Genomic DNA, 12,068 nt, shown 5'->3' with positions numbered 1-12,068 from the left:
ACACTTGGCTGGCTGTACTCGGCATCTTGGTAATTGACAAGTGAATCTGAACTTCCTCTCTGTGCTTTGATTTTTTTCTCCAAATTAAATGGCCAGGATTTCGCGAAAACCAGATATATTATAGATAATACGATGTCGCACTAGCTTCAGATACATATTTTTCAAAATGATACCACGCTGTTATGCATACTTGAATATTACAGCTGCGGCCTAGTTATATTAAAAGTGATAGAGCTATATGCGAAAATATCGCAGCTTTAGAATTATTATGGTGTTTTAAATTTGAAACTGTATTATTTGCGCCATATAGCGTTGTATCGTGAACAAATACTGCTATATAGGGTGCATGCACATAACTGACGAAAAAAATCACTTTTTTGGCCTGTGGTCTAATAAAAAATTATAAAATACGCACTGTACAGAACGAACTGTAATTTCAAAAGAGGTTCGTAATTTGTGTTTTTACAACGTTTGAAAAATCAAACGCATTTTCGAAATAGGATATTTGTACTCACTGAATAGGACCAAAACGGCAACTTTTGTCGAAATTCACAATAATAAAAACCATCTTACCCCCCTAGTGGAGTGTGTTGTCCGTCTGTAACGTCCGTAACGGGCTAGGGTTAATAATCCTCACGCTAAAACGCGCGTTGTACTGGCTGCCGAGCGCAGCGAAGGCGGCCTCGATTGGCTAAAATCGCAATATGTGGTGTACACATTGTATGTGGGCTACATATCGTACTTAAATGCAAACGTTCAAATTTTTATTTTGCCCCCATTTTCGAAACGGAAGCCGCGGAACGCCACGTTACTCAAGGTGGGCTGCGTGTATGCATGTTAGTTAGCATTAGTAGCTAGCAAGACACACATACACAGATAGTCCGAGGTTCCTGGGGCTGCTTAGGGGGTAGCTTATAACTTGCGGGATTTTATCCTGCAAGTAGGTAGCCGTGCTATGGGGATTTAGCTCCAGAGCCCTTTGGGTTCTTGGGGCTTTATCCCACCGCCCACTCTGCGCGAGAGCACATTTGGCACCTGGTCCATTGACCGCAAACCCGACAGCGAACCAGTTGAGCCGGTCGTTAATGGTTATTGATGGGCACGCACATTGCGTGCGTGCAGTTGGTTAGGAGGGGTACCGTAACCGGCCTCTTTTAACCGACAGATGGGATGGGGGCTGTAATAGCCTATCAATAACCAGCCTTTGCAATTAACGGCCGCCTTTTGGCAAAAGGATATCGCACCTCAAGCTTCAGTACTATCCGAAGGCCCAACCCTGAAGATTCGACTGCACAATTTGAAAACTAAAACCGCTCCGGGCCTCACGGCCCGTGACTGTGGGATAAGTGATCGGAGATAACCTTGATGGGGGCAAGCAATCCCGGGTAGTACGCATATCCCCACACACTACTCTATGAAAACCTACTGCTACGTGCGGTGTTCTTAGACATTGTCTAACGCGTCACGTTTTCGTGTTCGCAGAGCTATGGTTCGGAGTAAGCGAAAGAGGACGCGCGAGGAGCTCGAGGAGGCCCTGCGCGAGAACGAACGCATTAACGCGACACCTACGCAAGAGGAGAAGGAAGCACGGAAACGACGTTTGAACAAGCGCAGGAGGAAGCGCTGCGACTTAAACAAAGCGCTTCAAGCCCTCAGTGTGAACCAAGAAGTTTCGGAGACGATGGAAGTGACGGAAGGTCAAACGATAGCTTTGGAAGAGCAGGAGGAGAAGACGGAAGAATCCAATCCAGCGGTATATCAGCGCCGGTTCGCGGCTCAAATGGAGGCGGCGTATCAAGACGGAGCCACTGGGGTAGCTTTATTTACGGTCCCTGTCACACCACAAGCTACAGTTCAAGAAGCGGTTCCGGTGTCGGCAGCGCAACGAGCTCGCGAAAGACGAGCTAACAGGACATTGTCTCAGGCAGATCGTGACCGGACACGCGACGCACAAAGAGCTCGCACGAGACGAGCGAATATGTCACTCTCTCAACGTAATATCGCCCGACAGAAGGGTGCAGAGCGCCAGCGTGTCCGTCGAGCTCGGCTACGCGAGGAACAGCTCCAGGAACTACGGGAGCAGGACCGAGCTTACCATGAAGAAAGACGTGCGGAGCTGCCTTCACAGGATCGTGAAGTGGAACGTGAGCTAAATCGCCAGCAGCATACGGATCGACGAGCGCGACAGACAGCGGAAGAGCACCAGCAAGAGCTCGAGCGGGTGCGCACTCGACGCCAATGCGTCCGTCATGGCCACGCTCTTATTTCCCTCGCAGACTTCGACGCGTCCATGATAACGGGTGACCACGTGGTTAACGGGCGACACAAGCTCCCGGCTACAACCGTTTGTCCGGTCTGCAATGCTTGGAAGTGGCCAGGCGAGTCTACGATATCATGCTGTCTGGCAGGCAGGGTAAAGCTGCCTCCACTGCACCCCGCGCCACCAAAACTTCTTCAGCTGTACGGAGATCCCGAGTTCCGCCGTCAAATTCGTGCCTACAATCAAGCCTTCGCGTTTACGTCGATTGGTGCTTCGTGCTCAAACCGATCGTTTCAAAATGTGCATCAAGACGAGAGCGTTGCGGGTACACACGGGGTGTACACATATCGCATTCAAGGGGCTATGGGGCACTACCTAGGATCTCTCCTCCCCCACATAGACCGTCGGACAGGCGCGCGAGTAGCACCCAAGTTTGCGCAGATCTACATTGTGGATCCAGACATGCAACGCCGCGCGGAGCGACGTCTTGGTATATTCGCGGATCTGGATCGTGATGCACTACTAGACATCGAGAAAATGATGGCAGAGCACAACCCATTAGCGCAACGGTTCCTCCACTTTGGGCAGCAAGTGCGTCAACAAAACACGGAGACTCCAGTAGATTTGGTCTTCCGTCTGCATGATAACTCCTCGCGACCGAGGACGCATAACCGCCCCACTGTGTCTGAAGTGGCTGCGACTCTCATTGAGGATGGCAACCTGGCTCAGCCTCGGGATCTACTACTCTTTACACGCGATCAAAGGCTGCTACGTTTGTATGAGACTCACGCCGATTACGATCCACTCCAATACCCGCTTCTCCTTCCATATGGAGAGAAGGGCTGGACCTACACAGACGAGTTCGCGAATGGTGCTGAGTATCGAAACAAGAAGGCGATGTCGCTTCGTGAACACGTCGCGTTCCGCCTTCATCAGAAAGTGGATGACCAGTCCGCTCTCCACCAAGGCGGGCGTCTATTTCAACAGTGGTGTGTAGATCAGCGTGCAAAATGTGAGCAAGAACAGCTTCGCTGGGTGGCCGACAATCAGAAAACACTTCGCGCCGATCAATACAGGGGTGTTCAAGACGCTTTGCTCAACGAAGATACTTTGGCTCTGGCGGAAGGAGAAGTGCTGCTGTCGGAATACGACCGGGTCCAGAACAGATTGGTGCACCCGGACCAGGACGGAGGCAACAGAGGACGACCTACCCACTTTCTTAATCAGGTTGGCAAGCGTATCATACTACCGGCTTCGCACCTGGGTAGCCCGCGGTCCATGTACAAGTCGTATCAAGATTCGATGGCAATTGTTCGGGAGTATGGACGGCCCGACGTCTTCTTGACGGAAACGTGCAACCCTAAGTGGGACGAGATTCTTGAAGCGATACCTTCCGATATCCAGACAGCTCAAGATCGACCAGACATCGTGGCTCGCGTGTGGCAGCAGAAACTGCAAGCGACGCTTGACGATTTAAACCAAGGCGTTCTGGGGCGAGTGCGCGCGCGGATTTACGTTGTCGAGTTTCAAAAACGAGGGCTCCCCCACGCTCACGTATTGATTATTCTGGCTGACGAAGACAAACCTCGAACGCGCGAGATCGTAGACAAGATGGTATGCGCTGAGATCCCAGATAAGGATACAAACCCTCAGCTGTATGAGACGGTCATGGCATACATGCTCCATGGTCCATGTGGGCCTGCAAACCCTTTCTGCGCGTGTATGAAGGACGGCAAGTGCACCAAAGGATATCCGAAGCCCTTAGCAGAAGTTACACAAGCCAATGCCAACGGATATCCAGTGTACAGACGACGTCGACGGCAAGAAGGTGTTCTAAAGTTCAAAGGCAGAGAATACGACAATGCTACGATCAACCAGTGGGTTGTACCGTACAACCCGTACTTATCCCAGAAGTACAACTGCCACATCAATGTGGAAGTGTGCACGGATATTACTGCGGTTAAATACCTGTACAAGTATGTGTACAAAGGACCCGACATGGCTATACTCACTGTGGAAGAAGTCCGAGGAGGGCAGCAGAGTGCGCGTCGAGAACCAAATGAGATTCTACGTTTCTTGAGCGCCCGTTACATTTCTCCGGTGGAAGCTTGCATGCGCCTGCTCGATTTCACGATTCAGGGGAAAACCCATGCGGTGACACAGCTGACGGTTCATCTCGAGTCAGGGCAGACGGTTTGCTTCCGCGAAACGGAAAACCCGGAGGCCGTTTTGGAACGTGGTAGTCACACGATGCTGACCAGATTCTTTGAGTTGTGTGCGAGTGAAGAACCTCAGAATCATATTGCCAGAACGATGTTGTATCAGGACATCCCTAAAGAGTTCTGCTGGAAAGCGCCGGAGAAAGGGCAACCGAAAAGGTGGGTTCGCAGGAAACAGTATCAAGCTGCGGTTGGTCGCATGATTCATGTGTCTCCTCGAGACATGGAGCGGTTCTATCTTCGGCTACTGCTCTGTCAGCGTAGAGGTCCAACATCGTTTGAAGACTTGAGAACGGTTAACGGGATTGTCTGCCCCACATTCCAAATTGCGGCGCGGGAAGCTGGCTACTTGGAGAATGATAACGAGTGGGTTTCGTGTTTGAGGGAGGCAGCTGAGTTCCAAATGCCGTATCAGCTACGCCAGCTCTTCGTCATCATTCTGGTGTATTCAGCTCCAGCAAATGTTGGTGTTCTATGGGATCGGTTTTTCGCGGATCTTTCCCAGGACTTCGCACGCAAACATCAGGCTTTGATGGACCCCTTTAAGTCGGCGTTGATCGAATTTGAAACGCTGATGAGCATTCAAGAACTACTTCAAGCGAGTGGGTATGCGGTAGCTGACTTCGACGAGCTTCCTCAGTTGGGGTCGTTCCCAACATTGATTCGTGAAGCGCTTCGCCAAAAGGGATTACTACGACGTGAGCTGACTGGATACGACGCGTCATCTTTGGAGGCAATTGTAAGCACAGAAGATCAGCTAAACGAAAGTCAGCGGGTGGCTTACGACCAGATTATTGAAGCGGTTGAATGCCCGGATGAAGGCAAGAAGTTTTTTTTTGTCGATGGCCCGGGTGGTACTGGAAAATCTACACTGCTTCGAAACATACTGGCCAAAGTCAGACTCTCGGGGAAAATCGCCATCGCTGTGGCGTCTAGCGGTATTGCCTCGCTCTTGCTCATGGGTGGTAGGACAGCTCATTCTACATTCAAGATCCCTTTGAAATTGAACGAGAGCTCGACGTGCGGTATCAGGAAGAACTCCCATATTCAGGAGTTGATTAAGCATGCAAGTTTAATTATTTGGGACGAAGCACCTATGGCCCATCGCCACGCATTCGAGGCAGTAGACCGAACACTGCGGGACATACTTGACAACGATACCGAGCCTTTTGGGGGGAAAGTGTTTGTACTTTCGGGAGATTTCCGCCAGATTCTCCCGGTCGTTAAGAATGGAACACCCGTCGAGACAATTGACGCTTGCTTCAAGTCGTCTAGGCTGTGGCCCCAATTCCAGACGTTCCGTCTTACGGAAAACATGCGAGTGCGCACAGCTGATACTGCAGACACTGCTGAGGAAATGGCTGCGTTCTCCGAGTTTCTGCTGCAAGTCGGGGAGGGAAGGCATGATGTAAACCCTTCCCTAGGAAACGATTACATGAAGATCCCGCGCGATATGCTGATTGAGAATCCACCTGTGCCTGAGGATGAGGACCAGGAAATTCGTCCGGGCGTTATTCCAAGAGGCATGGATCGGATCATCGACGAGATGTATGGCGAGATTAATAACCCCGAGGTTGCTACCGACGAGTATTTCGCTAACCGAACGATCCTCACGACCACGAACGCAATCGTGCACCGCATCAATGAAGCGGTGACCGATCGATTAACTGGACAGGCGCGGGAATACATGTCTTCCGATTCTGTACAAGACGACGGTGATGGCAATTTCTTCGAGCAGGAGGTACTCCACTCGATGAATATCAGTGGAATGCCGCCCCACAAGCTGACCCTCAAGGTAGGAATGCCTATCATGATGATGCGGAACCTGAATCCAGATCTAGGGCTGTGCAACGGAACACGGCTTCGAATTGTGGCCCTCAAGCCACATGTCATCCACGCCACAATCATGACCGGTGAGCGACAAGGGCAACATGTGTTGATTCCCCGCATTGTTTTCATCAGTGACGGAGACATTCGGAGCTTTCCGTTTCATTTGAGACGCAAGCAGTTTCCTGTCCAACCGGCCTTTGCGATGACGATTAACAAGGCGCAAGGACAAACGGTGCAGTACTTGGGGCTGTATCTTGCTACGCCTTGCTTCTCCCACGGGCAGCTGTACGTTGCGATGTCGCGAGTTACTTCAAGATCAAGATTCAAGGCGCTGGTCGAGTACCCAAAGTTGGAGGAGGAGGATGGGGTCTACGCCCAGAATATTGTCTACAGACAGATCTTTGGTTCGGAGTAGGAATGTTCAACTTCAAATGCATTTAATACATAACGTTTACATAAAACATGTTTAAGCGCAGCGAAGGCGTGAGCCCATTTCCCCTGGGACTACAGCCTGCCACCTCCGCCGCGTAGCGGCGGCGAACGGCTAGTCTTACCCCTCTAGTGGAGTGTGTTGTCTGTCCGTCCGTACGTCCGTCCGCGGCTAGGGTTAATTCATGTAACGCAAATGCGGGCGTTCTACTGGCTGCCGAGCGCAGCGAAGGCGGCCTCGATTCGCTAAAATTGCAATATGTGGCGTACACACTGTATGTGGTCAACACATCGTACTTAAAAGCACCGTTCAAATTTCATTTTGCCCCCATTTTTAACGCTGGAGCGCCACCTCACGCAAAGGGCGCTGCCTGTGCGTGCGTTAGTTAGCATTGGTAGAAGGCGCCAACGCGCACACACGTAGTATATCGTCGTGGGAGCTGTTTGAAAAAATTGTAGGCCTTGGTGACTTATATTTCGGCTTAAATGAAGCCTTTAGTACTTATTGGTTATAATATGATTTGTTTTAGCTTTGTAGCATTTTTTTTACTTTCTAAGATAATTTTGCTTAGTACTATTCTAAAGTCTCATATTATTGCTTGCAGACGTTTGTAGTAGTACTACACAAAATTAATTTAGTAGCGCTTATCAAATTTAAATGCACTATATATCTAATACTAATAACCTTAAAGTATTGTATCATATTTGCGTTAGATGAAGATGCACAATTTATTATTAATATTAAATATTTAAAATATGAATATAGTGGCTTCCACCGCACATAACCATGTACACTTCTCCGCTACTAAAAAAAAGAACGTTTTCTTTGTATTAGCGCGTATTTTGCACCCCTAAGAGCATGTGCGCCCTCTCGAACACGATACGTAACATACATGCAGTGCAGTGGGAGCAGTGTTTGTGATTGAATTAGCGTAGAGGCACGTGATTAAACAAGAACACGAAACACGGAGGAAGACCGGGTCAGATCATGTACATAACGCGATAGAAGGAACAGCTTGAAATACGGAAAGTCACGGACGATAAAAGAATAGGCCACGAAATTTCATACGAAGCACGAACCAGGGAAGAGCCTGAAAAACACGGAGCCGCACGATCAGATGACAGCGGGTGAGAGCTGAAATAATGAAACGCCAACACACTGAAAAAGCACGGACCAAGAGAGAGCACGTTCACAGTCACGGTAGACCACGCAGCTGTGCGAGTGCACGGAAAGGAGTTCTCCCACCACAGGTTACCCCGAAGCACGGTCGGCGGCCAAACACAAATTCACGGGAGAGCATAAGCGGGAAATCACTGAACATTGGAGTACGATACCAGGACAGCCCACCGAGCCACGGCACACGATACTACGGTAGCTAACGATAGCTTGGACGACCGACCAACGTCAACACCACGCCATAAACGACAGCATAGACGTTGGATTAACCACTAAACCGTGGGAGAACACGCAGCCACGCGGTACCAGTGTAGAGCCTGAGGTCACCTAGCATCGAGGGACAATAGTGCATTACAACATGATTGCACGGACGACGTACCAGCCACGAAGTCACAGGGAAACGATTCGGGATACCACGGTTGCACACCGCGGAGCACGATACCATTGTAGAACACGATACGCGGGCAAAGCAGATGCACTACGCGAGCACAATACCATAGACAGCATTACCACACCGCGATTGCACGATAGCGTGATACCGCGGTCGATGGAACCTCACCAGGAGAGCACGATACACGGGTGATGGAATAATACGACTGCGTGAATGCGCCAAACCACGGAATAGCACTCTTCGGCCAGAGTACCAGCGATGGGAGGCCAACGGCCACGAAAGAGGCCGTACTAACAAGTATGATCCCAAAAGAGAGGTCGTATAACCAATAAGCAGCGTGGGTCACCGGTGGGCAGGTAGCCACGAAGCCAGAAAGATCACGGAATAGTTACGGCCACTGTCGAACATGACATCCAACCTGTAGTACGGGGTAACGGAAGCGTACCAAACAACGATATTATACGGGTCCGCATGAGACTACGGAATGGTAAATAGTTAAGTACACGAAGCCAAGATCTACTGGGGTGAACGACGCTAACAAAGTACGCGACACCAAGAAGCACTTAAATTTGCGGCCACCTCATCTCCAACAAACCATGCCACTCCGCCGCGTAGCGGCGGCGAACGGCTAGTCTTACCCCCCTAGTGGAGTCTGACGTGTGTCTGTCCGTACGTCCGTCCGTAACGGGCTAGGGCTAATAAAACTCACGCTAATACGCGCGTTCTACTGGCTGCCGAGCGCAGCGAAGGCGGCCTCGATTCGCTAAAATTGCAATGTGTGGTGTACATATTATATGTGGTCTACACATCGTACTTAAAATGCACAGTTCAAATTTCATTTTGCCCCATTTTCAGCTGCGGTTCGACTGGCCACGCAAAGGGCGCTGCCTGTGTGCGCGTTAGTTAGCATAATTAAAAGGCGCCGATGAGCACACACGTACTATATCGTAGTAGGAGCTGCTGAAAAAAAGTGTAGGCTTTGGTGACTTATATGTCGGCCTCAATCGAAACTTTAGTACTTATTGGATATAGAATAATGTTTTAGGCTTCGTAGTACTGTTGTTCTAATTTAACTTACACTAATATTTTGCTTAGTACTATTCAAAATAATTTGCATATTTTTGCTTGCAGCCATTTGTAGTAGTACACATAATAACTATATCAGCGCTTAATAATAAATAGTAATTGTACTACTATTATTAATAATGTGAAAACTTTAAAATATGACTATTGTGGCTTACACCCCTGCACCTCCGTAAGAAAGTATTGTCTTCCTTTGTATTTGCGCGCGTAGTGTGCGACCTTCAGATATTATGTGAGCTTTCCAACAATATACGTTGTGTACATCAAGCAAAACGGGAACAGCGTTTGTGATTAAGTTGGCGCGGATGCACATGTCTAAGCAAGGACACGAAACACGAAGGAATACCGACCTACACTATGTACACTATGGGATAGAAGAGCAACACGAAGCACGGAAGGCCATGGACGATGATAGAAGACTTAGCCGATGCAAACCACGAAGTTTTATGCGTAGCGTGAAAGACGGAAGCTCACGCAGCTATGAAAAGGACAGAGGGACAAGAATATGACGGGAGCGTACAGACCACGGAAGGGAAATAGATATACAGATACCCCAGCATGCTAAAAAGGGTGGCTACGGAAGGGTACGCACGTAGCGGTAAGAGTGCATGGACAGCAACTCTCCCATAGCACCACGGAAGAGCACGGAGAACGGTCGACGGACCAGGCATGAAGCGGCGGGAGTCCGAAAACGGGAAGTCATCGAGCATTAGAGCACGATATCAGGATAGAACCGGATCTCACCGAGCCAGATACTACGGTAGCTAACAATCACACGGACGACAGACCAGCCGCGACACCACAAGCTAGCACGATAGCATAGGCTGTGCCACTAAGCCATGGGAGATCGCAGCCGCAGAGCTATAGACGTAAAATCACAGTGCCGCGAAGAACGATACCAGTGTTGAACCCAAGCTTACCGAGCCACGGAGGAACTAGATTGCACGAACGGCGGGCCAGCCACGAAATAAACGGGGAGGTGGGCGCTTGGGGTGACCACGACTGCACACTGTGGAGCTCGTTGCCATTGTAGAACACGATAACACGGACAACGCAGATACACTACGTAAGCACAATACCATAGACAGCATTGCACACCGTGATTATACGATAGCGTGATACCGCGGTCGATTGAACCTCACCTGGAGAGCACGATACACGGGCGACGAAACAACACGACTGCATGAAGTCACCAAACCACGGAATAGCACACTTCGGCTAGAGCACCGGCGATGGAAGGCCAACGGCCACGAAATAGTATCTACCACGAAGCCAGTGCAACCCACATAAACGTTTGAGAACAGAGAGAAAAGTTAGCATTTACGATAAGGCCGTACTAAAGCGCATGAACCCACAAGAGAGAGGACATAACCGCTGAGCAGCGTGGGCCATGGGTGAGCAGGAACCACGAAGCCGGGAAGAGCAAGAAAGAGCATGGGTCATTGAAGAAAACAACACCCAACCTGTAGTACGGGGTAACGGAAACGTTCCAAACCACGATATTATACGGAGCCGAATGAGACTACGGAAAGGCAAGTGGTTAAATACACGATGCCAAGATCTACGGGGTGAACGACGTATACAAAGCATGCGACACCAAGAAGCACTTAAATTTGGGGCCATCACATCTCCAACAAACCATTTCACTCCGCCGCGTAGCGGCGGCGAACGGCTAGTATTCACCTAAGTCAGTGTCGCCGTCGACGGCAACCAAAGCGTTGACTATGTGCCGGGGTAGTTATACCATGGGGACCGGCGGCTAAGGACATCTTCCTGGCCATCGGTGGCGCAGCGTGTAGGCGCCGCGCTTGTATCACTGTATGATCTTGTGCAGTCGACTTTTGGGCTACGGTATTGAGAAGATAAGTGAGAACCGCAGCCAGCATGACTGTAACGGGGTACGTAGCACTAAGTGTACCCTGGTTACATGAAGTGTGACACTTCACACTTCAGGAGTATGACATGTCATACTCCGGGATATTTGGTACAAGGTACCAAGGTCATTCAAAACCAACCATTGGTTAAATGACATTGCATTACTATAGGTAACTGATAGTTTGTATTAACCTCAAACTTAACCTACCTATAAATATACTCAGTTTACAATCTACCTTATTTAGGTCACTTCGCTCTCTTTAATTAAAGAGGGGACCTGTGAACTGCCGTTCACTGAGAGTTTGTATACTCTCGGAAGATAACTTCCTCTAGCGCAAGGTGCTGTGTGACCCCGTCACACTTGGTAGCACTTGTAGTCAATCCACGCCATCGCGGGTAGACTACCTGAACCTCCGAAGTTCGTTGCCATGGATAGGAACGACTTCTCCCATATGAACGACTCTCAGTTCGAGTCGGTTCGGAAGATGGCAGGCATCTTCGGGATGGAGGCCCTGCAGAGCCTGGTGGTATCAACACCGGCTGAGCAGCTCGAGCGCGTCAATGCATTCGACGCGTACGAGCAGGGCCTCATCGCGCATGTGCGGGAGAACCTGCAGGCTCCGGCGGCGGGAGCAAACCCGCCTCACCCGAAGCCAATACGGCTGAAGGTAAAGCCGTATGAAGGGAAGGAAGGCGAGAACCTTCACTTCTGGGTCCGAGAAGTAGAGCTCGCGATGGACGCGGCTCTGATCTCGACCGAGCAACTGCGTGTTGCTTTTGCACTCTCCAACCTTAGCGGTCGTG

The 12,068-nt window shown here is 50.0% G+C and overlaps 1 protein-coding gene across 1 annotated transcript; it reads left to right on the top strand.

Annotated features, from left to right (window-relative positions):
- Positions 1 to 1,486: 1,486 nt before the first annotated feature.
- Positions 1,487 to 6,724, top strand: PITG_22842 (helitron helicase-like protein; the record flags this gene model as incomplete). Its single annotated transcript, XM_002903984.1, has 1 exon — positions 1,487 to 6,724. One exon carries the CDS (start codon positions 1,487 to 1,489, stop codon positions 6,722 to 6,724), a length of 5,238 nt encoding a protein of 1,745 aa, XP_002904030.1.
- Between the last annotated feature and the right edge of the window lie 5,344 nt (positions 6,725 to 12,068).

Source organism: Phytophthora infestans, genomic scaffold (genome assembly GCF_000142945.1).
Source record: "Phytophthora infestans T30-4 supercont1.12 genomic scaffold, whole genome shotgun sequence".
Classification (NCBI taxonomy): Eukaryota; Oomycota; class Peronosporomycetes; order Peronosporales; family Peronosporaceae; genus Phytophthora; species Phytophthora infestans.
Note: the sequence above shows the minus strand (reverse complement) of the source record. Positions and strands in the feature narration are given on the sequence as shown.